The 23701-nt window shown below is 34.5% G+C and overlaps 1 protein-coding gene across 1 annotated transcript in view; it reads right to left on the minus strand.

Moving 5' to 3' along the window:
- The window catches only part of LOC121379373 (fibrillin-2-like), an 83918-nt gene that overhangs the window by 15484 nt on the left and 44733 nt on the right, over positions 1 to 23701 (minus strand). The window contains exons 29-52 of the mRNA XM_041507962.1: positions 23133 to 23255; positions 22539 to 22664; positions 21412 to 21537; positions 20647 to 20769; positions 19406 to 19579; positions 18503 to 18571; positions 17628 to 17753; positions 16907 to 17032; positions 15569 to 15736; positions 14840 to 14884; positions 13801 to 13926; positions 11956 to 12084; positions 10762 to 10887; positions 10209 to 10331; positions 9174 to 9299; positions 7497 to 7622; positions 6894 to 7019; positions 5652 to 5801; positions 5136 to 5204; positions 4450 to 4575; positions 3131 to 3250; positions 2303 to 2425; positions 1687 to 1806; positions 938 to 1063 (exon numbers count right to left, since the gene is read on the minus strand). Coding sequence (XP_041363896.1) covers positions 938 to 1063; positions 1687 to 1806; positions 2303 to 2425; positions 3131 to 3250; positions 4450 to 4575; positions 5136 to 5204; positions 5652 to 5801; positions 6894 to 7019; positions 7497 to 7622; positions 9174 to 9299; positions 10209 to 10331; positions 10762 to 10887; positions 11956 to 12084; positions 13801 to 13926; positions 14840 to 14884; positions 15569 to 15736; positions 16907 to 17032; positions 17628 to 17753; positions 18503 to 18571; positions 19406 to 19579; positions 20647 to 20769; positions 21412 to 21537; positions 22539 to 22664; positions 23133 to 23255 — 2922 coding nt within the window. The remainder of the gene's footprint in view (positions 1 to 937; positions 1064 to 1686; positions 1807 to 2302; positions 2426 to 3130; positions 3251 to 4449; positions 4576 to 5135; positions 5205 to 5651; positions 5802 to 6893; positions 7020 to 7496; positions 7623 to 9173; positions 9300 to 10208; positions 10332 to 10761; positions 10888 to 11955; positions 12085 to 13800; positions 13927 to 14839; positions 14885 to 15568; positions 15737 to 16906; positions 17033 to 17627; positions 17754 to 18502; positions 18572 to 19405; positions 19580 to 20646; positions 20770 to 21411; positions 21538 to 22538; positions 22665 to 23132; positions 23256 to 23701) is intronic.

The following is a 23701-nucleotide window of genomic DNA, read 5'->3' on the forward strand; positions in this document are numbered from 1 at the left end:
CGATTCAAGCCTCTTAGCCGAGTGCTATACCAACTGAACTAAATCTCGCCCCTATTGTAGAAAAAGATTATTCTAATTCAAACTATCTGTAACAATGAATCAGATTGGAATTTTAACATCTTGACACTTGGTCTAGTCAGTTAGAGAAGAACAGCTGCTGCCATATAAAGTTTTTATACTGAACAGAAGCAAGGTATCATGTATATCCCACTTTCCAGCAGACAAGACAGTACATACCATGGCCTTTTACATGTAGTATCAACCTTGGCAATTAACCACAGTAATTGACCATGCAATGAAGATTGCCCCAGTTTTAAATTTTCCATATTTATTTTGCTATGGAACATTAATTTTGTCAATTTCACCTTTTAAATTAATTAATATTTATTTTTGTATTACTGACAAATTACTCTTATCTTACACATTAGTTACAAAACTTGACAATAAAAATGCTTTGGAGATTATTTTTGCATGGCATATTTTTTGCAGTGGCCATTTTCTTAATTGCCCGGGTTGGAGTACTGAATAAGATGGGGGAAAGTCCAATTAGACGGAAACATCGAAAAAAAGAAAGAAAAAAAAGAAATGTTTTATTTAACGACGCACTCAACACATTTTATTTATGGTTATATGGCGTCAGACATATGGTCAAGGACCACACAGATATTGAGAGAGGAAACCCGCTGTTGCCACTTCATGGGCTACTCTTTTCGATTAGCAGCAAGGGACCTTTTATATGCACCATCCCACAGACAGGATAACACATACCACGGCCTTTGATGTACCAGTCGTGGTGCACTGGCTGGAGCGAGAAATAGCCTAATGGGCCCACGTCTTGCCCCGTTGCCAGGGTTGGTATACTGAATAAGATGGGGAAGAATCCAATTAGACAGAAACACAGAAAAGGAAATGTTTTTAATAAAATGAAAATGAATACCAAGACACTGTTTTCCATCAGCACTCCTTTCGTAGTCTCTGTGACAGTCACACCGGTAACTGCCTCGCGTGTTGTAACAGCGGCCATTTTGACAAACACCTTGGATGGTCCGACACTCATCGATATCTGAAGATGGAAAAAGAATTTTAAAACATTTTTTAAAATCTTCATAATCATGCAAAACAGGGGTGGGGGTGGAGGTGGGACTGGGGTTGGAGGTGGGTTATATCGGGTCCGGGGGGACAACTGTTCCCACCCAGTACTGAAGCAGACATGATAGAGGAGACATTCAATGAAATGAGCTGGCCTGAAAACTATTTTCATCTTTATACTTACAATTATTATATTAATTTAGTTGTAATCCATGTAAACATGCATAGTGATTCACTGTTATCCAGATTTGGATATTTTTGTTTAATTCAGCCAAAAATCAGCCTGCCCACCTTCAACTCCCCATATACATACATATATATATATATAATTTTTCAATTAGGTTAACATTTGTGGTAAATTAACTCATAATTGATAATAAACAACTTTTATATTCTAAAACTTTAACTTTTTACATGACAACAAAAACCTTTTGTACCACAAAAATTTCTAATTTCTACATAACAATAAATCTGGGTACATATTCTTTTCTTCTGCAATGGTTGTGATTCAGTAGGCGGCTACAGCAAAGAAAATCATGTTTTTAAGAAAATGTTTGCCCTGGCCATACATGTTTGTAATGTGAATATTTGACATACCAACACATTCATCGCCGGCCACCTGTCTGTAACCCTCCGGACACACACACAGGAAGGATCCCACGATGTTCTTACAGTTGTACTTGCAGTTGTTAGCCGGGGTGAGGCACTCGTCAATATCTGGAACATTAAAAGTGAGGCAATGGATTTCATACAGTGTGCTAAGAAACTAAATAATTTAATATCTCAATAAACACCATACATGTACTAATAGATGCTGGCAAGACATGGTCGAACAAGATGCTCATTTAAAAAAAAGGAAGAAAAAGATTGATATAACAGGAATCTGTGTGATTTTCACTTAGGCCTAATAAAATGCGAGAACATACTAAAAAAATTATGTAGTGTAGGTCAGGTTTACATTCACCCCTGTGGATCCAGATAATTTGTCTACCAATGAATAAAAAATTGTGAAAAAAATATATACTGAATTTTACTCTTTTTTTTTAGGTAGAATTGGGTTCCTGAAAATACACAATTTTGTTTTTAAGCCGTACAGGAATATTACAGGAATCTGATTTCTAGCCTGGAATTGAATATTTAAATAGCTCTGAACCATGTGTATTTTAAGCATTAATCCATATGCAAACTAGCATCTTAAACACACAACACTCACCTTCACAGTGTATTCCATCATCTGCCACTCTGTAGCCCATGGGACACACGCATCGAAACGAACCCGGTAGGTTCAAACACCGGAACGCACAGGTGTCTATCGAACTGCCACACTCATTGATGTCTGAAAGACAAATTATCATATAACATTTACTCCAGTATGTCTGGTACCCCACTAATTCAGGTGTTTAACAGAAAGCAAAAATAGGTAACAACACGATTAACCTGAAAAATGAGATCTCGTTTTATATCCTAAATATTTTATAAGAACACAGCCTATCAGTCTAAATGTTTAAGAAGAACCCACCCCTCCATCTAAATATTCCAGAAGAATCGACCCTTCCATTTAAATATTTCAGAAGAATCTACCCCCAATAGCAGCAAAGGATCTTTTATGTGCACTTTCACACAGACAGGACAGCACAAACCATGGTCTTTGATATACCAGTAGGTCCTTAGTCGGGATGGGGAAAAACCCAATCTAAAAATAGATCCACCAAGAGGATTTGATCCTTCGACCAAAGCGCCTACGCTGATCACTACCGACTGAGCTTAATCCCGTCTTCTTGTTGTACATCTAAGCATATTTTACATAGTATGTCATGTATGAAGTAGAAGTTTGACCAATATCATCAACTCTTATGTAGTGTGAGGATGTATAGTGTGCCATCAATTTAATTAGGTTCTGAATGTGACAGCTTACTGTGCACCACTATTAACTGACCTCATGAAAAGGCTCAGTTGACCAAATTATTCCAGCACAGACATGAAAAGCTTAGTTTGAGACTGTTACATAATACAGATATTATTAACTTTTTGAAATTCTTACCTTCACATGTTTCGTGTGATCCCGGCTCAAAGCCAATGTTGCATGTACACTTGAACGCCCCCATCATGTTGGTACAGGTTCCATTTCCACACATCCCAGTGGTGGCACACTCATCAGTGTCTACGAGAGACAAACAAATACATCACCAGGGCAGTACTTAGCAGGGGTGGGTGGGCAAAAGAGGTAGTTGCACCCCGATATAATTATTAACAAGAATTCTGAAGAATTAAATGTCTTGCTTACCATAAACCTTTTTGGGACATTGTAATTAACTGACCTAGGACTTATAGTTTTGCACAAAAGTTGACGTCATCGGAAAAGTAATACCTATGTTGCCTTTTTACTTTGTAAAGATGAAACAAAAAGAGTTCTTTTTAAGTTAAAATAGGAGAAGTGTCATTTTAGTTCATAAATGCTCTTTTTGTCCACCAGAAGTCCCTTTATTACTGTGTGCTTTCTTTTGGTATGGCCACACCACTTATTGTAGACCCTGTACACCCTATAAAATATTGGAAAAACCACTCTTTGAGCATAATTGTTTTTGTTTTTTTTTTTTTAATATCCCACTGCCCCCTCTCCTTTGAATTCCATCTCATTTCTTCCCAATCTGGCAGCTCCTATCTTTCAACTTCTTTCGCTGTCCACCTCCACATCCCAGTCCTCGTCTCTCCAACCATGACAGATGCTTGTCTCTTGTGGCTATCTGTGCCACACACCTGCCATTCCCCATCAGCTTTTAGCTGTGGGCTTAGTCTGACAATCTTTGAGCATCATATTAACAGATTGTTATACGAGCTTGTGTCATACTGATTTTACAAAACGAGTATCAGAATTTTTGTATTGCCCGATTCACACAAGTAATAATTTCTTTATTATCCAAAATATTATTTTTATGAATAACAAGCTAGGACCATGTTAAAATGTTTCAAATGTAACTAGCAGGAGATGACTAAACAACATTTTCTGAAATGACGTCATTTTGGTAAGCGATTACAGAGCTAAGACTGGGGAAGCAGCATTATGATATGACATCGCTTCCCAAAATGAGGTCATTCGTTATGCACGTGAAATCATTATGTCACATGTATGTCATATTGATTATATTTCCCTGTATATCTTGGACTACATGGATAATAATTATGTTTAAAGGACAAAAATATTTTTTGCCAAGAAAAAAGAACCTGGTGTGTGTGTGTGTGTGTATAGTCTTTATCCTCATAATGGCAAGCATAAAAAAAAAAGGATTTATTTTATTATGCCTATTATGACAACAAATTATGTTTTCATCTTTTGTGACTCTGTGATATTGTGTTACTCACCAATACAGTTAGTTCTGCTGGCGTCAAGTTTAAAACCAGTGCGACACTCACACCGGAATGACCCGTCTGTGTTGACACAGATTCCGTTCTTACAGATTCCGGGAAACAGCAGGCACTCGTTCACATCTGAAACAACCATCAGCAGTGTTACCAGCTTTAACATTGCTTTTATTTTCAATAATAATACAATGTATAATAATCTAATTTAGTTTTTGTACATGTCCAACCTTGTTTTCTTAAACGTCACACTATTTCGAAGGAAGAAGTGGGTCCCGAACATTTCTCTATGTCAACATGTAAGTCTTTGTTTGTTTATCTCATAACTTTTGACATAAAAATACACGTTATCTTAAAGGACTTATATAGTCCTGAATAACATATTTACTATTTATTTTGTAAAATAAATTATCAAAGCTGAAACATTTTCTAATAATTTTAAATTTTGTTTGTTACAAATTTAATAAAATTATTTCAAGAAACAATACACAATAGGCCATATTTTAGTTTTATTTAATCTTGAGTCATTAGATAACAATTATCTGTATTTGCATTTTTATTCATACACTGATCAACCTAAAATAAATAACAGACCAACCTTAAATTAATCTCAAAGTTATGAGTAATGTGCAATAAATATAAGAAAGCATAATTTACTGGCTGTGAGTTGAAATAAAAGATATGTTCACCTGACATGACTTCCCCCGGCATCACCTTGATGTAGCCATAGCCTTCTGGACAGAGATGTTTAAACCCAGCTGAAGTGTGATTAACAGTACATGTAGAGAGATGAGACCAGTAATCAATGAAGATATAAAAACAATTATCATATGAAAATACAGAACAAGACATAGGTAAATAGCAATATCTTTCTAGAGATACATGACAAAATAGTACGTTATGAAAAATTGGAGTGTGTGGTTAATTTTCATTTTATATAGTATTACTTAAAAAACTTTCAATTATTTTATGAAGCGAAATGTACCGTATACTCATTGGATAAGCCAACCTCTTAGTTTGACCCTAAATGTCAAGTACAAAATCACCGGCCTCGTGTATAAACCAGAGTCATCTTTTGTCTAGTCGTATGTTGTATATGTCAACAAATAGACTTGTGCTTTTCTTTTTCATAAAATATAAGACCTAGTATGTAACTAAAATCACCAAGTTTTATGTGTGATAATCCTACATCAACATCTACTTACGTTCTCCCGGCTGTGGACAGACTTCACACTCACGCCCGCCCCATGCCTCGCCTTTAGTACAACAACACTGAGCCTTGCTGGTGTTCTGTCCGCGTGGATCAAGACATCGGCCATTGTCAAACCGCGAGTAGCAGAATGCTTTTCGCATGTCTGGAAAAAACAAACAAATACTGTATTTTGAATGGATATATACCGGTAGTCAAAATGTACTACATGAGTGGACATTAGATAGTATTTATCTTATGACAAGTTGTTTTAAAATGTATCAAATGATAAAAAGTTGGATATGTTGTTAAACAAAATAAAAAAGAAATTTAAACCTTTGTTTTAACTACAACTCAATTAGGGATCACCCTGCCCATGGATAAATTAGGCATTTGCAAATTTTTATTCAAAGCAGCAACAACATTTATACTTGGCTAATACTTTTTAAAAAAATTAGCCACAAGTCTGAGTAATTTTCATGGAAATACTCTACATGAATGAAAATGTGCAGCTATTGTAACCTCTAGTTCATGAATACAAATTTTCCACTTTTGTAACCACTAGTTCATGAAGGAATTTTTTCAACTATTGTAACCTCTAGTTCATGAATGAAAATGTTCAACTATTGTAACCTCTAGTTCATGAATGAAAATGTTCAACTATTGTAACTCTAGCTCATGAATGAAAATGTTACCTATTGTAACCTCTAGCTCATGAATGAAAATGTTCAACTATTGTAACCTCTAGTTCATGAATGAAAATGTTTAACTATTGTAACATCTAGTTCATGAATGAAAATGTTCAACTATTGTAACTTCTAGTTCATGAATGAAAATGTTTAACTATTGTAACCTCTAGTTCATGAATGAAAATGTTACCTATTGTAACCACTAGTTTATGAATGAAAAAATTCAACTATTGTAACCTCTAGTTCATGAATGAAAATGTTCAACTATTGTAACCTGTAGTTCATGAATGAAAATGTTCAACTATTGTAACTTCTAGTTCATGAATGAAAATGTTCAACTATTGTAACCTCTAGTTCATGAATGAAAATGTTCAACTATTGTAACCTGTAGTTCATGAATGAAAATGTTCAACTATTGTAACTTCTAGTTCATGAATGAAAATGTTCAACTATTGTAACCTGTAGTTCATGAATGAAAATGTTCAACTATTGTAACTTCTAGTTCATGAATGAAAATGTTCAACTATTGTAACCTCTAGTTCATGAATGAAAATGTTCGACTGTCATACCTCGACACTCCTTGCCATCCCTTGTGAGCTGGAATCCTCGCGGACAGGAACACAGGTAGCTGCCGATCGTGTTTTGACAGTAGCCGTTATAACAGACTCCATCAACTGTCCGACACTCATCCACATCTGTCAGAGATAGGATGATAATGAAAACATCAGTTACTAAGTCTTTAACAACTAGTCTAATGTTAGATATTTTGTCAGGGGTGTAAGGGGGAGAGAAAGATCTGGAGGTTCAGACGAACCTCATTGCTAAGACGAAAATAATTTTTACAGTGCAAAATTAGGCTGTTCATGTACATGTAGGTGTCCCAGGAAATTGTAGAGAAAAGGGACTGCAAAGTTTATATTTGAATTCGAATCCCCACCCCTTGATCAAGAACACACTACACCACTATTTTGTCTATTGACATTGACCCTTCACATTTTGTCTATTGAGATTTTGTCTGTACCTCATTTCGAATATGTTTATGGCAAAAGCATGTCAAATTTTAAAGAACGATTATACATTTTTATCATGCTAACCAACATATATAACAAAAGGACACCTAGTTTTGTTTCAGCAATACATGTAAAAGTTTGTAAAAAAAAAACTTTACACACCTATACATTCGTCTCGTCTTCTAGAAAGTTTGTAGCCTTCAAAGCATGTACAGATAAAGGAAGCCTCAGAGTTCTGGCACGACCCTCGACGACATATCCCAGGAATCTCTGCACATTCGTCAATGTCTACAAGAAACAACATAATTAAAAGTCATTTCTGGAAACAAATGCACCAACAAGCACCTCTTCCCAATTTTGTTTTCTTATTAGGGCAGAAGAGAAGGTTTTTGTGTTATATCATTCAGGATGCTTCAACTGATTACGAATTTAAGCATTTAATTCGTTCCAGAGAAGATTTTAAAATTTGGTATTTCCAAATGTTGGATATATTTATAGATGATTTTATAAGTCTGAAATAGATTTTCGTGATAAGATGTGAAAAAATTACTTATTTTATATTCTAATGCAACTTTCATATAAGCCTTTTTTCCATTGGTTAATTTTTGTGATAAATCGGACGGTAGATGTACGCTGCCATGGGCAACCAGAATTTATCACGATAACAAAATTCAGAGAACTCGTCCAATATACTGTCACTTTAACACTTAGCCTCATGTGTGGTGTTTTTGTTAGTATATTAATGCTGCGTCTTCCAATATATTTAAACATCGATATAAATAATTTTCAACAAAATTACTAACTTCAGATGAAAATGATTACTACTATAATTGTTACTATTTTGTCATTATTTCGTGCCATTGTAACTTTTAACACTTCGTTAGCAGCAATGAACGTGCACCCACCCACCCCAAGTAAGGTCCGGTCACTGATTGATCGCAGCAGTCACCAGCATGTGTCTTGTGCTCTGCTCTTCTAGTTTGTGTTCTCAAAAGGGTGCAAGCAGGTTCATCAGAAATAATTATATCACAATCTGAAGTACCTTATTTTTGTTTAGAACATACTTTTTGGGACAATAAAATTGATAAAGAAGACAAGATGGAAATGACTTGATTATTGAAACGCAATTTTAAACAACATTAACTGCTTTAAAATATCGCACAACTCTGAAAAACTTTTGAAAATAATACTTGCCCTATAGTAAATGCATATTATTTCATGTATTTATATAAACTTTAAGTTAAAATATGTTAGCAAGTTATAAACTTGTAGACCTACCCCACCAACGTGCTTTTTGTACAAAATTAAACCAGGCGAATTCCTCAAAATAATTCAATATGAGGTTAAAAGACTGCTCACAAATGTAAAGTCCAATCATAGCCATATGTCTTGCAACAGAAATTAGCAGCCAACGAAAATATTTCTTTTAGTGTATCCTGTATTACAATAAATCATGTTCAAAAGACGGACTACAATGCTGATAAATTTGCCATTTGGTCAGTGACGCCATGTGAAGAGAAAGAAAAAAATATTACGTCATACTTTTACTTACTGCAAGCTTTTTCATTGAATATCATAAGTAAGGAGAATAGATAAAAAAATTTTTTTATATTTGTGAGATTTCTTTAATAAAACACAATAAAATGTGTTACAGATACTCCTAATAGGTGTAGTATTAGAATAGGGATAATATCACTGTGTTTCATTGTTAACTATAAGGATTTATCACAAAAATGTTTTGATAAATCCTTATAGTTAACAATGAAACACAGTGATATTATCCCCTAAATAAAAGTTTTTTTCTTTACAATTGTCTGACTTGAACAACTGGACACCTACCTCTACAGTTCTGCCTGTCAGATGAGAGAGTGTACCCACGCTGACACTGGCAGGTAAAACTCCCCTGTGTGTTGATACATCGACCATTCAAACAGATTCCCATTAAAGCACGGCATTCGTCAATATCTGAAATATAGTAAAATTAACAAGCAATTATTGAGGAGTCTTTTATAGCCTCTGAAATATAACACATTCTAAAACTGTTATATTTAAAGATGTCATCTGTTATGTATAATATATTGAAATTTAACAGTTTGAAACACATATATAGTTATTTATATGTGTCATCCTTAAAAGCTACATTTTTGTTGTAATGCAATTTTTTAATAAAAAGCATCTCATTTACTTCTTTTTTCCCCGACATTACTTTTTTTGCCCTTCTGTTTTTGCACTCAATCTAGTTATTAGGTACTGTGTATTATTTTACCTATTACACCTATTTTAACCATTAAATTACAAATTACTCACAATTTCTCACTTAAATTATCAATTTTGGCAAATTTGAACAATGTCCTGGTGTTTTGTAATAGTCTCAAATTGTATATTTTAAGTGAAACATAAAACAAATATATCTGTATCTCTAGGATTAGTTACTGGGAAAAAAAATCAAAATACCACTACTAAAATAGTCAGGTTACAACAATTATTATACCCTGAACAATAGATTTCAACAAAAATGCTTTTAATTAATACAATCAATAAAAAGAAATTGTAAACTGACTGGAGTGTATTCTGTATTGTGATTGGTTAATTACATTCTTTTTCCAGGATCAAATGAAAATAACACCTGGAAAGCTAATGACGTCATTAGAAAGTGACGTCATTAGCAATTGGAACAGGCGAAGTTGACGATTCAAGGGTCTACAGTTAGGTTGTAGCCAGGTATTTTTTGAATGTGGGTGTTATTGTCTATTTGATGCCCGCAAAAATGACATTTGTGGGATCAAACAGACAATAACACCCGCAAATCTAAAAACTTCATATGGTTATCTCCTAAGTGGAAAGCAATATCTGCCACACAAAGAGAAAGATTACCAAAGCAGTCGCCAGTCTCTGTAAGTCGGAATCCACCATCACAGTTACACCTGTAGCTCCCAATCGTGTTCTCACACGTTCCATTGCGACACTGGCCAGGCCGCGACACACACTCGTTAATATCTAAAACAGAAATCAAATGAGTATTTAGATAAATGCACAGCAAACTTCATTATGAAAAAAACTGATGCCAGGAATGACTAATTGTTCGCCTAAATTAAATTATGAGGAGCCATTTAAGACACTGAAATATTGAGCAATGACATTTAATTCTTATACAGTACAATTTTAATTAATTTAAGGGGAGCTAAAAATTACTCTCCTTGAACTAGTCTCAGAAGAGTGAGAGTGATAGCTACCCTTAAGCAACAATAAATCAGTCCATGATTTTACCACAGAAAGAAAGACATACACAAAACATTTGATTGATACAAATCAACAATGAATCAGTCCATGATTTTACCACAGTAAGAAAGAAAGACATACACACAAAAATTTGACTCATACAAATACATCTACATGTGATCAGATACACAGAATATGGAAAGCTTACCAATACATGAATCCCTGCGAGGAGAAAGCCGGAAGCCAGTGCGACACACACAGCTGAAGCTACCAATCAGATTCATGCATTCACCATTAGCACACACCCCTGGAAGTTCACGGCACTCGTCAATATCTGAAATCAGTTAATTACATTAATATTCAGTTACTTGATAACTACTGAAGACAATTTTACATGATTAGATAAGTAAATCCCAATACTTTTACGACTAGCATATGAACTCATGATATTAATATGTTAAACAGTGCACATTTAAATAGTTTCAGGGTTACACATATTAACCTTCTGACTACTGCAGGTGAGATATATTGCCCAACATCACGTCAGTCGACATACTGTACACTGTATTCCCCAATTCATATTTCTCACCTTTTGCACATGTCACTCACTGGAAATGAAATATAATACAGGAAACAGTATTACTTGTATTACTTGTATTACTTGGTTTTCGTCAAGTATTTTTGCTTGACAACAATGGCAGGACGTTGCGGTTATTTTTAGGGATTGATAGCTGATTTTGACAGCTAATAGGATAATAAGTTTTATCGTTACCAACAACGAAAATCACCAAATATTGGGATATGAAACTTAGTTTGTTTTTTAAAAATGAATCTGGTCAGAAAACCACTGGGAATATTGGACATAAATACTGGACAGCTGGCCACAAATGTAAATGCCACTTTTTCGATTTTTTGCCTAATTTTAATCAATACTAACTGATCTAAAATATAAAATTTAGAAAAACCCACGAAAATAATACTTACCGATTCAAATATGAACTTTATTTTATGTATTTATAAAACATTTAAGTGAATATATGAGTAAAAAATATAAACTTGTACCCACTCAAAATGTTTTTTGTCAACAATTAATCCAGTAGTCTAAAGGTTAATATAACAAAAGTGTTCATTCTTCTATGAAAATGTTACAATTCAATTCTACATGTCCAAAATATTGCTACTTTCTTGTACATAATTATAATAGGCATTGATCCTAGACCAACTGGGCATCAGACGAGTGATTTACCACTGGGCTACACTGCACCCCTTCAGTATATTAATGAGTTGTTCATTTTTAATACGTGCAGCTTGGAAACTGTTTTACCTCTGTGGTGCATCTTTTAATGCAACAGAAGCATGAAAGTGAATATAAAACCGAACCTAAGGACAATGTTTCACTCACCGTTACAACTTCTTCGATCTGGCTTCAGCTTGTAACCGTCGGGACAGCTGCACTCATAACTACCTGGCGTGTTCTCACATACCGCGTTTCCCACACACGGAGACAGAATACCGCGGCATTCATCTTCATCTGCACAAACAATAAATGTTTACCCATAAGATTAAAAATATCTTGGTACATAACATAAATTTTTACCCATAAGATTAAAGATATCTTGGTACATAACAGTTTGACATTTTGACATCATCGATTGGCACATGACAGCCTTACCCAAGCATCAACCAAATGAGATCAGTGATATTAATTAACACTGATTATAGGTAATGAATAGAATATTGAATTCGTTACCATTTCATATCATGTTTATGTTGCTAGTGAAATAATTTTCATTGACACTCGCTGAAGTTCGTGACAATTAAAAATTATTTCACTCGGGACAAACATGATAAGAAATGGAAGCTTGTTTAATATTATATAATCATGACCACTTTTCATAGCACAGGAATAAAGTACATTATTTTGAATACCTTACATAGCTAAACATTCATACAAATATGGCCAAATTTACAAACTTCAACGTTGTTATATCAGTTATAAATACACTAGTTCACTATTATTATAAGATATAATTTAACCTGAAACTGACTGCTCTGTGATGCACAAGTTAACTGTAAGCGCAAGCTCTGTAAATAGGTTTTAGTTGGAAAAGATGTTAAAATTTATTTTAAACCTGGTTCTTGAAAATATGTCAAAATTAGACTACATTCATGTCTGTCAAATATCATTTATTACATACCCATTTAATCTGACTATAGTAATAAAGACCTTGCTGACCATACAATAAACACATATTTTAATGAACATATGTGTAATACAAATTCTTACAACCTGTGTAATACAAAATCTCACATGCATAGTTCATATATTCACTCGAATGATGTCATGTCCCTTGCCAGGATGGTCAGCGTTCTACCCATTCCATAAAATGCAACTAACTTTCCAGACGAACTACGTTGTGTTATTTAATTAGACTTTTCTTAAGCATAATATACAAAGGTGGTATGAAATGAATACAGAACCACATATCAGTTGTTTTCCCTTGTTGTTTATTACATGCATTTATAGTGTGCAAGAATATTATACCACAAGATTGTGTAGCAGTCGATTGTTATAAATCTTGCGCACTATAAACAAAGACAACTGGTATGTAGTTCTGTATATTTTTCTTTCAACTTGTAATTATTTTTTTTATCCCAGTTGCTTTCACTTGTTAGACATTTTGAAACAACTGTAATATAAATGATATCTAATGGCCACTCATATAGTATTCTCTACATATCAATTATAAATATCTAATGGCCACTCATGTAGTATTCTCTATATATCGATTATAAATGGTATCTAATGGCCACTCAAGAGGTATTCTCTATATATCAATTACAAATGGTATCTAACAACCACTTATGTAGTATTCTCTATATATCAATTATCACTAATGTAGTATTCTCTATATATCAATTATAAATGATAACTAATGACCACTCATGTAGTATTCTCGATATATCAATTATCACTAATGTAGTATTCTCCATATATCAATTATAAATGATATCTAACGGCCACTCAAGAGGTATTCTCTATATATCAATTATAAATGATATCTAATGGCCACTCATGTAGTATTCTTTATATATCAATTATAAACGGTATCTAACGGCCACTCTATATCAATTATCATTCATGTAGTATTCTCTATATATCAATTATAAATGATATCTAACAGCCACTCGAGGGGTATTCCCTATATATCAATTATAAATCTATGTTAAAATAACACATCATTACCTTCACACCTGTGCGTTCTCCTGTCGTAGGTAAAACCACGGTAACAGCGACACTGGAAACTACCTATGGTGTCGATACACTGGCCATTTTCACAGATGTTAGGGATTATTTCACATTCATTGATCACTGAAATAATAAAAACACTTAAAATAATAAAACTTACTTTTATTTCCAAATCAAATATGAAATGTGCTATAAACAGATTCATTCCCAAAATGCAACAAACTCCCTCAGCTATGGCCATGACAGTTTATAACATCATTTTAGACTGTTATTTATATACAGTTAATATTCAAGCAATGCTGCCATGGGTAAACATCTCAGATAACTATGCTGTCTGTCCAACAAATAATAATAATAGTTCGTAATGAATGAATGAATGAATGTTTTACGACACCCCAGCACAAAAATAGCTACAGTGAGGAAGAAATCAGATGCACCCTAAAAAATCAACTCATTAATTAAATGCATTTCTGATAATTAAATGTACAGTAAAGTTTGTTTTATTTAACGCCGCCACTAGAGCACATTGATTTTTTTTTATCTTATCATCGGCTATTGTACGTCAAACATATGATCATTCTGACACTGGTTTTTAGAGGAAACCCACTGTCGCCACATAGGCTACTCTTCTACGACAGGCAGCAAGGGATCTTTTATCTGTGCTTCCCACAGGCAGGATAGCACAAACCATGGCCTTTGTTGAACCAGTTATGGATCACTGGTCGGTGCAAGTGGTTTACACCTACCCATTGAGCCTTGTGGAGCACTCACTCAGGGTTTGGAATCGGTATCTGGATTAAAAATCCCATGCCTCGACTGGGATCCGAACCCAGTACCTACCAGCCTGTAGCCCGATGGCCTAACCACTACACCACCGAGGCTGGTAAACATAACTAAATGTACAGTGAAACCCCACTAAATCAGACAACCACATGATCAAGTAAAACGTCTGGTTTTAGAGGTTCAGTTCTGTCTGTTTTATTAAAGGGTCCAGTATTGTAGGGTTTCACTGTATAAATAAACTAAAAAAACAAACCATTGATGTCTATTGGTCCTTCCAAGCACAACTCTCTGTAGTCACCTGAAAATGAAAAGAACAACTGTAACATAATTATATGAAATTAAACGAGCTTCCATTTTGTATCATGTTTATGTCCCGAGTGAAATAATCTTCATCTGTCATGAGCTTTAGCAGAAGATTGGGAGATTTGATCTAATACCGGGAGTGTCCCGCGAAATCCAAGAAGGTTGACAGGTCTGATCAAACGTATTGCTCAATGTACTTTTCTTTTTACAAAACAGAAAAGTACATACTTCCAAAACTAGGGTTAGCGACTTTAACATTGAATGAATGTTTAACGACACCCCAGCACAAAAATACACATCGGCTATTGGGTGTGAATGAATGAATGAATGACTTTAACAAAGGTGTAATTGGGAAACTAGGCTAATTGTGTAGAAGTACTTACCAGTCTTTGGAATCAATAAACTAAGACAATTACAGTGGAGAAGTACTAATGAGTGTTTGGAATCTGTAAACTAAGATAATGATGTAACTGTTTATAGTCCTTCCCACAGATAATGTCTTTTTTCATACTATGGAATTTACTACAAGTTATTTATTTCTGAGCTGATTGTTTTCAAAATAGTTTTTTTGTTATTTCCAAAACATTTAAAACTTTTTTTCTGATGTCAAACCAAACTGAAATTATTTACGAAAAACATTTTTGTAGGATGATGGGACGAGCTATAGAAGTATACTCACGCGTGTTTGGAATGGGACACGGTTCACACGGTCCGTTCCACGCCCGACCGATTGTACAGCAACATTGTCTCTTTGTGAGTTGGCGTGTGAGAGGTTGTTCACAAATAATCTCGTACGGTGGACGCGTGCTGTTCAGATACTCCATGTAGCAGTTGCCTTTCCTCATGTCTGCCAACAGAGAAAGATAAACTGGTGTTTAACGACACCACTAGAGCACACTGATTAATTAATCATTCACTACTGGATGTCAAACATTTGGTAATTGTGACTCACAGTCTTCAGAGGAAACCTGCTTCAAATTCCCACTGTCAGCACAAGATCTTTTACATGCACTTTCCCACTGACAAGACAGCACATACTACAACCTTTGATATACCAAAACCCCCAATGAGAGAATAACACTAAGGTATTTGATCCAATGATGGAAGTACCTCACGCAAGTGCTCTATCAACCGAGCTAATTTCCGTCCTTTCCTACTAGCTGCAAGGAATCTTTTATATGTACTTTCCCATACACAGGACACCACATGCATACAACTTTGTGCTTAAAATATAAGGGCGAATTTTCGAAACCTGTGTCACTAGCCTCGGTGGTGTCGTGGTTAAGCCATCAGACATAAGGTTGGTAGGCACTGGGTTTGCAGCCTGGTACTGGGTTTGCAGCCTGGTACTGGGTTTGCAGCCTGGTACTGGGTTTGCAGCCTGGTACTGGGTTTGCAGCCTGGTACAGGCTCCTACCCAGAGTGAGTTTTAACGACTCAATGGGTAGATGTAAGACCACTACACCTTCTTCTCTCTCACTAACCACTAACAACTATCCCACTGTCCTGGACAGACTGCCCAGATAGCTGAGGTGTGTGCCCAGTACAGTGTGCTTGAACCTTAATTGGGTATAAGCACAAAAATAAGTTGAAAATAGAATAGAATAGAAACCTGTGTTTCTTAAACATTGGTGTTTAAGCATTCAAAATGTATGATACATACACATAGGATAAAAACAGGTGTTGCAAATTCATATCTCAGTATTGGTAAATCCAATGTGTTTGTGGTCATTCTGGTATAGAATGCATTTTTTATGCAAATCAGAAATACATGTAGTACATATCTGAAAGACTATAGGGTCAATGACATTTAATGTTTCAGGAATGATATTTCTATTCAATGTAACATCAATATTATTGGCTAAAATATAAAAACAAAAAGACAGTTGTACACCTTTTTTTTGCACAAAATGTTTCAAAATAATTTTTAAAACTAGAATAGAACATAATTTATTTCCCCCACATACCAAAATAAAGAAATACAACAAAATATCTTCAAGACTACAAATATACTAACCGAGACAATCTCTGCCACCATCCATTGGTTCATAACCTTCAGGGCAGATACATGTGTAATTGCCAGGGGTGTTCACACAGCGACCCACCCCACACTTCCTGGGACCAACACGGCATTCATCAATGTCTGAAAAATAGTTTTAATTAAATCTGTCAGTTACAAGAGTTTTACAATGAATAAAGACAGAATCTGTCAAGTGTAAAAACTGTGACATATACATAAACTAAACAGGGAAAACAAATAAGTGCATATAAATTTTGCTTCACTTGCACCCAACTTTAAGTCGTAAAATTCAATAACAAATATTTTTTTTGTGCTGATACACACTGCAAATACTAGCAGTTATTTATGAAATTACGTGCACTAAGATGTGTATTCGCAGAAAAAACCCCCATATGTTACAATGTTTATATGGTTTATAGTATGCATACATTCTATATTGAAACCACCTCTATTACTTTAATCTAACATTTTTATTTATGTTGTGTATTTCAAGTTGATCTAGCCACATCGTTCAACATAGGCTATGATATTACTATGACACATGCCATAGCCACCAGTGGTTTTACAATATCGTAGTGCTAAGATAGCTGGATAATATTCAATTCTAAAGCAGATTATACAAAGGTATAAGAATAATGTAATCCCTCAAGGAGAAAAATATTCTGGTGCATTAATCTAGTGAGTAAGGAGTTTAATATCAATGTAATATGCCACTCACCAATACACTTGTGTTTGGCATGATCAAGTTCGTATCCCTCGGGACACAGACAGATGTAACTACCGAAGGTGTTCTGACATCGTCCACCATCACAGATGTTGTCAATCTCGGCACATTCATCAACATCTACAACACACAAAGCACAATCAGTATTCGAAATGTTCTTTTCAAGTAACATCTCAATCTTCTCTTTTTTTAAACCTTAGAGTAAATTAAAAACAAAATTTCTATCTGTTGCATTTGATGTGCTAGCAGTTATTAAAAATATAAATATTCTGCTTGTTAAAAATGTTACCTATAATAATATAATATATTATATTCTTATTTAATAAGTTTGTTTTGTTTAACAACATTACTTCAGCACATTGATTACATTTATTAATTATTGACTATTGAATATCATATATTTAACAACTTGGTCTTCCCATTATCAGTAAGATATGTTTTACATTCACTTGCTCAGACAAGACAGCAAATATTACGGCATTTGATACATCAGTTGTGGGCCACTGGTTGGGATAGGGAAAACCCCAAAGGGTTCTTAAGATCCAAGCACCTTAGGTGAGAGCTCTAGATCCTACGGCTTTCAGAACAAAAATACCTGCAGTAATAAATAAAATAACAAACTTGGAACCAGCTATTATCAAATTTATGTCCCTCAGGAAATAAATTAATATCTCGCAACTTGTTTATTATCCTCTCTGTTTTAGAGTTAGGAAGCACTTCTGACGAATATATACATGAGAAGGTCTCATAAGTTTGCAAAATTGAGCCCCGATTCTTTTTGTTCCTTGTGCAATAGAAATATTATTTCATTTAAAAAAATATCTTGTGAGCTTTGTAGGTTGGCAATAAATTAGCAGCTGACAATGTACCTTCTAAAACCAGTGTGATGGTGTTTGGTCTGAATCCAAGACCTCCGGGACACAGATTGGTATATTCGCCTGCAATTAACAACTTTAATGTAACATTCTAAACAAATATCTATTTTTAAAAAATAAAAAACATAACCTTTTGGCAAGAAATGACAGAGAAAATTCATTTGGTCATTTTACTATTAATTTAGAATTCTTGATAGGTTTCATTTCAATGAGGCATTAAGTAAAAGAAAATACCTCAATTACATTCACCAGTGTGGTTAATAGAGCATTGTGAAAATTAATGTTTAATTAAATATTTAAAACTTAAAAAGTTACTAGGACTGTAGATAGCACTAAAATAATAATTTTGTTCAGTTAACAGAGCATTAAAAGATAACAAATACAGCAAAGGAAGGAAGGAAACGTTTTATTTAATGACACACTCAACACATTTTATTTACGGTTATAAAATAAAAAAAGGATGCAGTTTTAATGATAGGAAGTTATGGTTCAAAACTTTGTAAGCTGCAACACTATCATCTTTCTCCCAACCAAACATTGTTATGACACAAACTTTAAAAACTGCAACTACCAACGTAATATCGAGAGCTGACAACCAAGTGGTTATGTCCAAAACTGATATTAGTTCACCATTTTTCATTTTTTCTTTTTAAAAATTTAATATTAATTGTTGCAGACACACATGCAATGGAAGGGATGGAAAGTTATACACAATATTAGTAAATAAACAAAATTGCTTCTTTTTTTTTTGCTTGTTTTGGATTTGTTTTAAGGGAATATTTTGAACATTAAATGTGTTAATCTGAAAATCATGTCTTTGGAAATATTCTTTTCTGGTCATTGTTCCTCGACAATCATCAATAAACAAAAACATTCATAAACATAAACAGGTCAAACCTGTTCCATTGCGTGGACATTTCTCACAGAACCCGGGCACCTCTCCCCATCCTTTTCCGATGGTACAGCAGCAGGTGGCGCGTGACACATCATTGGCGATCTCGTCGCTACACACAGCCATACGACTTGTGCTGTACCGGGGGACAGTCATGTAACAGTAGCCCAGTCGCTTGTCTGTAAACACATACAGATATCACAGAGGTTTTTCATCATTACAAATCATTGATTAATTATAGGCTGTTCATACAGACTAAACAACAGATTTTCATCAGTACAAATCATTGATTAATTATACACTGTTCATACAGACTAAACAACAGATTTTCATCATTACAACTCATTGATTAATTATAGGCTGTTCATACAGACTAAACAACAGATTTTCATCATTACAAATCATTGATTAATTATACGCTGTTCATACAGACTAAACAGATTTTCATCAGTACAAGTCATTGATTAATTATAGGCTGTTCATACAGACTAAACAACAGATTTTCATCAGTACAAATCATAGATTAAATAAGGGCCATTCATACAGATGTAACAACAGATTGTCGTGATTACGAATCACTGATTAACTATTCATTAATAATGGGCAATTCATACAAATTTAACAACAGATTTTCATCATTACAAACCATTGATTAATCATGGACAGGTCATACAGACTAAACAATGGATTTTCAATATTAAAAACCATTTATTAATTATGGACAGTTAATACAGTTTTAACAACAGATTTTCATCACTAATTAACAAGTGTGATTTTGCACATCAAACCTAAAGCATGCCCAGCCTTTTCTAGGTTCCACTGCAATGCTTAATGTGAACATTTCAGCTCAATTTCTAAATATTTCAATGGTTTTATTATTACTTACCCATAAATAACAATATGTTTAATAAATATTGTACAAGTACAAAGAGTGTGCAACACTATAGCAAAAAAACCATGTTTGTTGAAAGAATTTTGACCTAGAGGTTATTGGCCGTAAATATACAAAATGATTTAAATTTTGCGATATTTTAAATCAGCTTTTCTAGTACCGACATATATATGGACTCTCTAGTTACTAGTTATGAATTAAATATGCATGTTATGACAGGTATATAATATAATATATAATACAAGAAATGATGAATATGAATTATTTTCCGTAACATAAATAATAAAATAGCCTACCTACAGTAATATATGGATGATATGCCTCATGTAAGTTAAATCTGATCACATAACTTACCTACACACCCAGTGCCCGATGGGTTGAGCTCATAGTCAGGTGAGCACTGACAGATATACTGACCCTCTGTGTTAATACAGGTTCCATACTGACAGTTGTCGGGATTCAGACACTCATTGATATCTGAAAACATAAAACCATTATGATCATTATTAATATTATATCAACGTAACAGATGAGAAGTCATGTTTGTTGAGAAATGTATATAAAAGATCTCATTAAAGAACTGCATTTGATTTTTGGGTAAGCTTTTTTGTAACTTCATAATTTGCCAATTTTAACTTTAATTCACATCTGGTGATTTGGTGGACAATAGATTAAAACCTGGATACCTTATTTTCTGGGTCAAGACGTCAGATTTTATTGCTCCCAATGAAAATATCTGTGCAGTTTCCACCAGTGGTAACCTTGTGTTGAAAAGATTTCTAGTTAAAGAATTGTAGATTATTTTTGGTTTAGCTTTTTAGTGAATTCATAATGAAACAGATTTGCCAAATTTAACTTTAATTCACATCTGATGATTTCATGGACAATAGATGCCGTTTGTTATCTGGGACAGGACGTACAATATCATCACACCCGCAGACACTTACCTGTGCAGTTTCCGCCAGTGTTATCCAGCTGGTAACCCTGTTCACAGATACACCGGAACAAGCCGAACGCATTCTCACAGCGACCATTCACACCTGATGATTTCATGGACAATAGATGCCGTTTGTTATCTGGGACAGGACGTACAATATCATCACACCCGCAGACACTTACCTGTGCAGTTTCCGCCAGTGTTATCCAGCTGGTAACCCTGTTTACAGATACACCGGAACAAGCCGAACGCATTCTCACAGCGACCATTCACACACAGGTTGTGGAACATTTCACATTCATTGATGTCTGAAAGAAAGATTTAAACTCTGTATTATAATAATTACAGTAAAGACATGCAAATTAAATTTCAGGCCCCATGTTTATAAAACTTTTAAAGTCCTAACTCAAGACTCCAATAATTAAGAGTCTGAGACTTTAATACCATGGCAACGCTATACAAACGGCATGTGTGTGAAGTTATTAAAAAGCTGAGTCTAAGACTAAAATTTTATAAGCTTAGGCCCTGGACTTAATACCAAAATTAAGTTTATAAAATTAAATTAACACACTTTTGTAAAAATAAATTACATGCCAGTAGTCTAATTGAAATAGGATGTAAAATTAATTAATAATAATGACCTAGAGTTTGTAAAGCAATTGGGAGCAAACAAGCATTTTGAGAGTACTGCTAAAGCAAGACATGCCTACTGCAACCGAAGAATTGTCTGCATCTCCTAAATTTAAGGTTGTTAAATAAAACATTTCCTTCTTCCTAAATTCAAGGGCCCTAACTCTGTCCTAAATGAGTAAATCCAAATGAAAGTCAAACTTGATCCATAACTCTACATGATAAAGCTGTATGTAAGGTATTGTGGGGAAAAGTCTGGAAACTATATTTAGAACATACAGACACACAGACGGACAGATAGACAGACATAAACCTACAGTGCCCTCTGGTGGGATTACTAAGCAGTCACTTGTCTTTAAAGGCAACCTCACAAATATTCCAAATCAGCTAGTACAGAAAACCCCCACAGATGTGTTGTTACATTAATTTTACCAACATTTCTATACAACTAAAAGCTGATGGGGAATGGCAGGTGTGTGACACGGATAGCCACAAGAGACAAGCATCTGACACAGTTGGAGAGATAAGGACTGGGATGTGGATGTGGACAGTAAAAGAAGTTGAAAGATAGGAGTTGCCAGATTGGGAAGAAATGAGACGGAATTTAAAGAAGAGAAAGGAAAGGGCAGTGGGATAAAAAAAACAATAAAAACCAACAACATTTCTATATAATACTCACCAACACAAGCTCTCTCGTCTTCAGTTGGTGTAAAACCCATGTCACACTCGCAGCGAAAACCACCAGGGAAATTGAAACACTGGCCATTGTCACACAAGTTGGGGTTCACAGAGCACTCGTCAACGTCTGGACAAACAAAACATACATACAGATCTAATCTATCAGTAGTAAATAATAACGATGAAACCCCTCAAAACTGGACCCTCGGTAAACCGAAATTCCCTCAAAACTGAATGTTTGTAATGGTAATTTTTTAAACATTAGTACAGTCCAGTCTATTTACACCAGATACCCCTTTAAACAAGACTTTTAAACATCAGTACAGAACATTAATTAATTCATTATCATCTACAAATATTTAGTCATTGTGACATAGTCTTCAGAGGAAACCCACTACATTTTTCCAATTGTAGGAAGTTTTTTTTTTACATGTCCTTTTCCATCGTCTTTGACATACCTGTTATGGGACACTGGATGGGATGCAAAAACTTAGTGATTTGATCTTATGACCCAAGCAAAAAATCTACCAACTGAGCTAAATCCCACTGCTTAATATGAAGTGTAAAACTCTTATTTATTGAATGATACATGTACCTCGACAATGGAAGCCGTCTCCACTAAATCCATCATCACAGACACATCTGAAGCTGCCGGGTGTGTTGATACACGCCGCATCGCGGTCACAGCCACCATTATCTCGTACACACTCGTTGATATCTGAAAATATATTTAAACATTAATATTTAGCTACCATTATCTCGCACACACTCATTGATATCTGAAACATATGTTCATACTGTAATCCTAAGCCAAGAGACAAACATGTGCATCAAAGCATCAGAATTAAGAATGTCACTAAGTAATGGTATCGGGAATAAAATATTCTCTCATCCTCAGGCATATAGGACAGAGCTATCCCATGAAAGAAAGCTTTGTAAGAAATTTCTATCTTACATGGAAATCACGCACTTGGCAAGCCTCATCCCAGGTCGAAATTTTCACCACCTCAGGTGTACTTTTTCTATCCCACATGACTGCATATGATGGAGTCTTATACTAATAATAGTGCCAAATATTATCAGAATTTGGTAATGGCACCATGTTATAGTATTGGAAATAGTGTATTAGGTACCAAAATCAGAAGGAAAGAAGTGTTAAGATGA

This window comes from Gigantopelta aegis, chromosome 2 (assembly GCF_016097555.1).
Source record: "Gigantopelta aegis isolate Gae_Host chromosome 2, Gae_host_genome, whole genome shotgun sequence".
NCBI classification, from domain to species: Eukaryota; Metazoa; Mollusca; class Gastropoda; order Neomphalida; family Peltospiridae; genus Gigantopelta; species Gigantopelta aegis.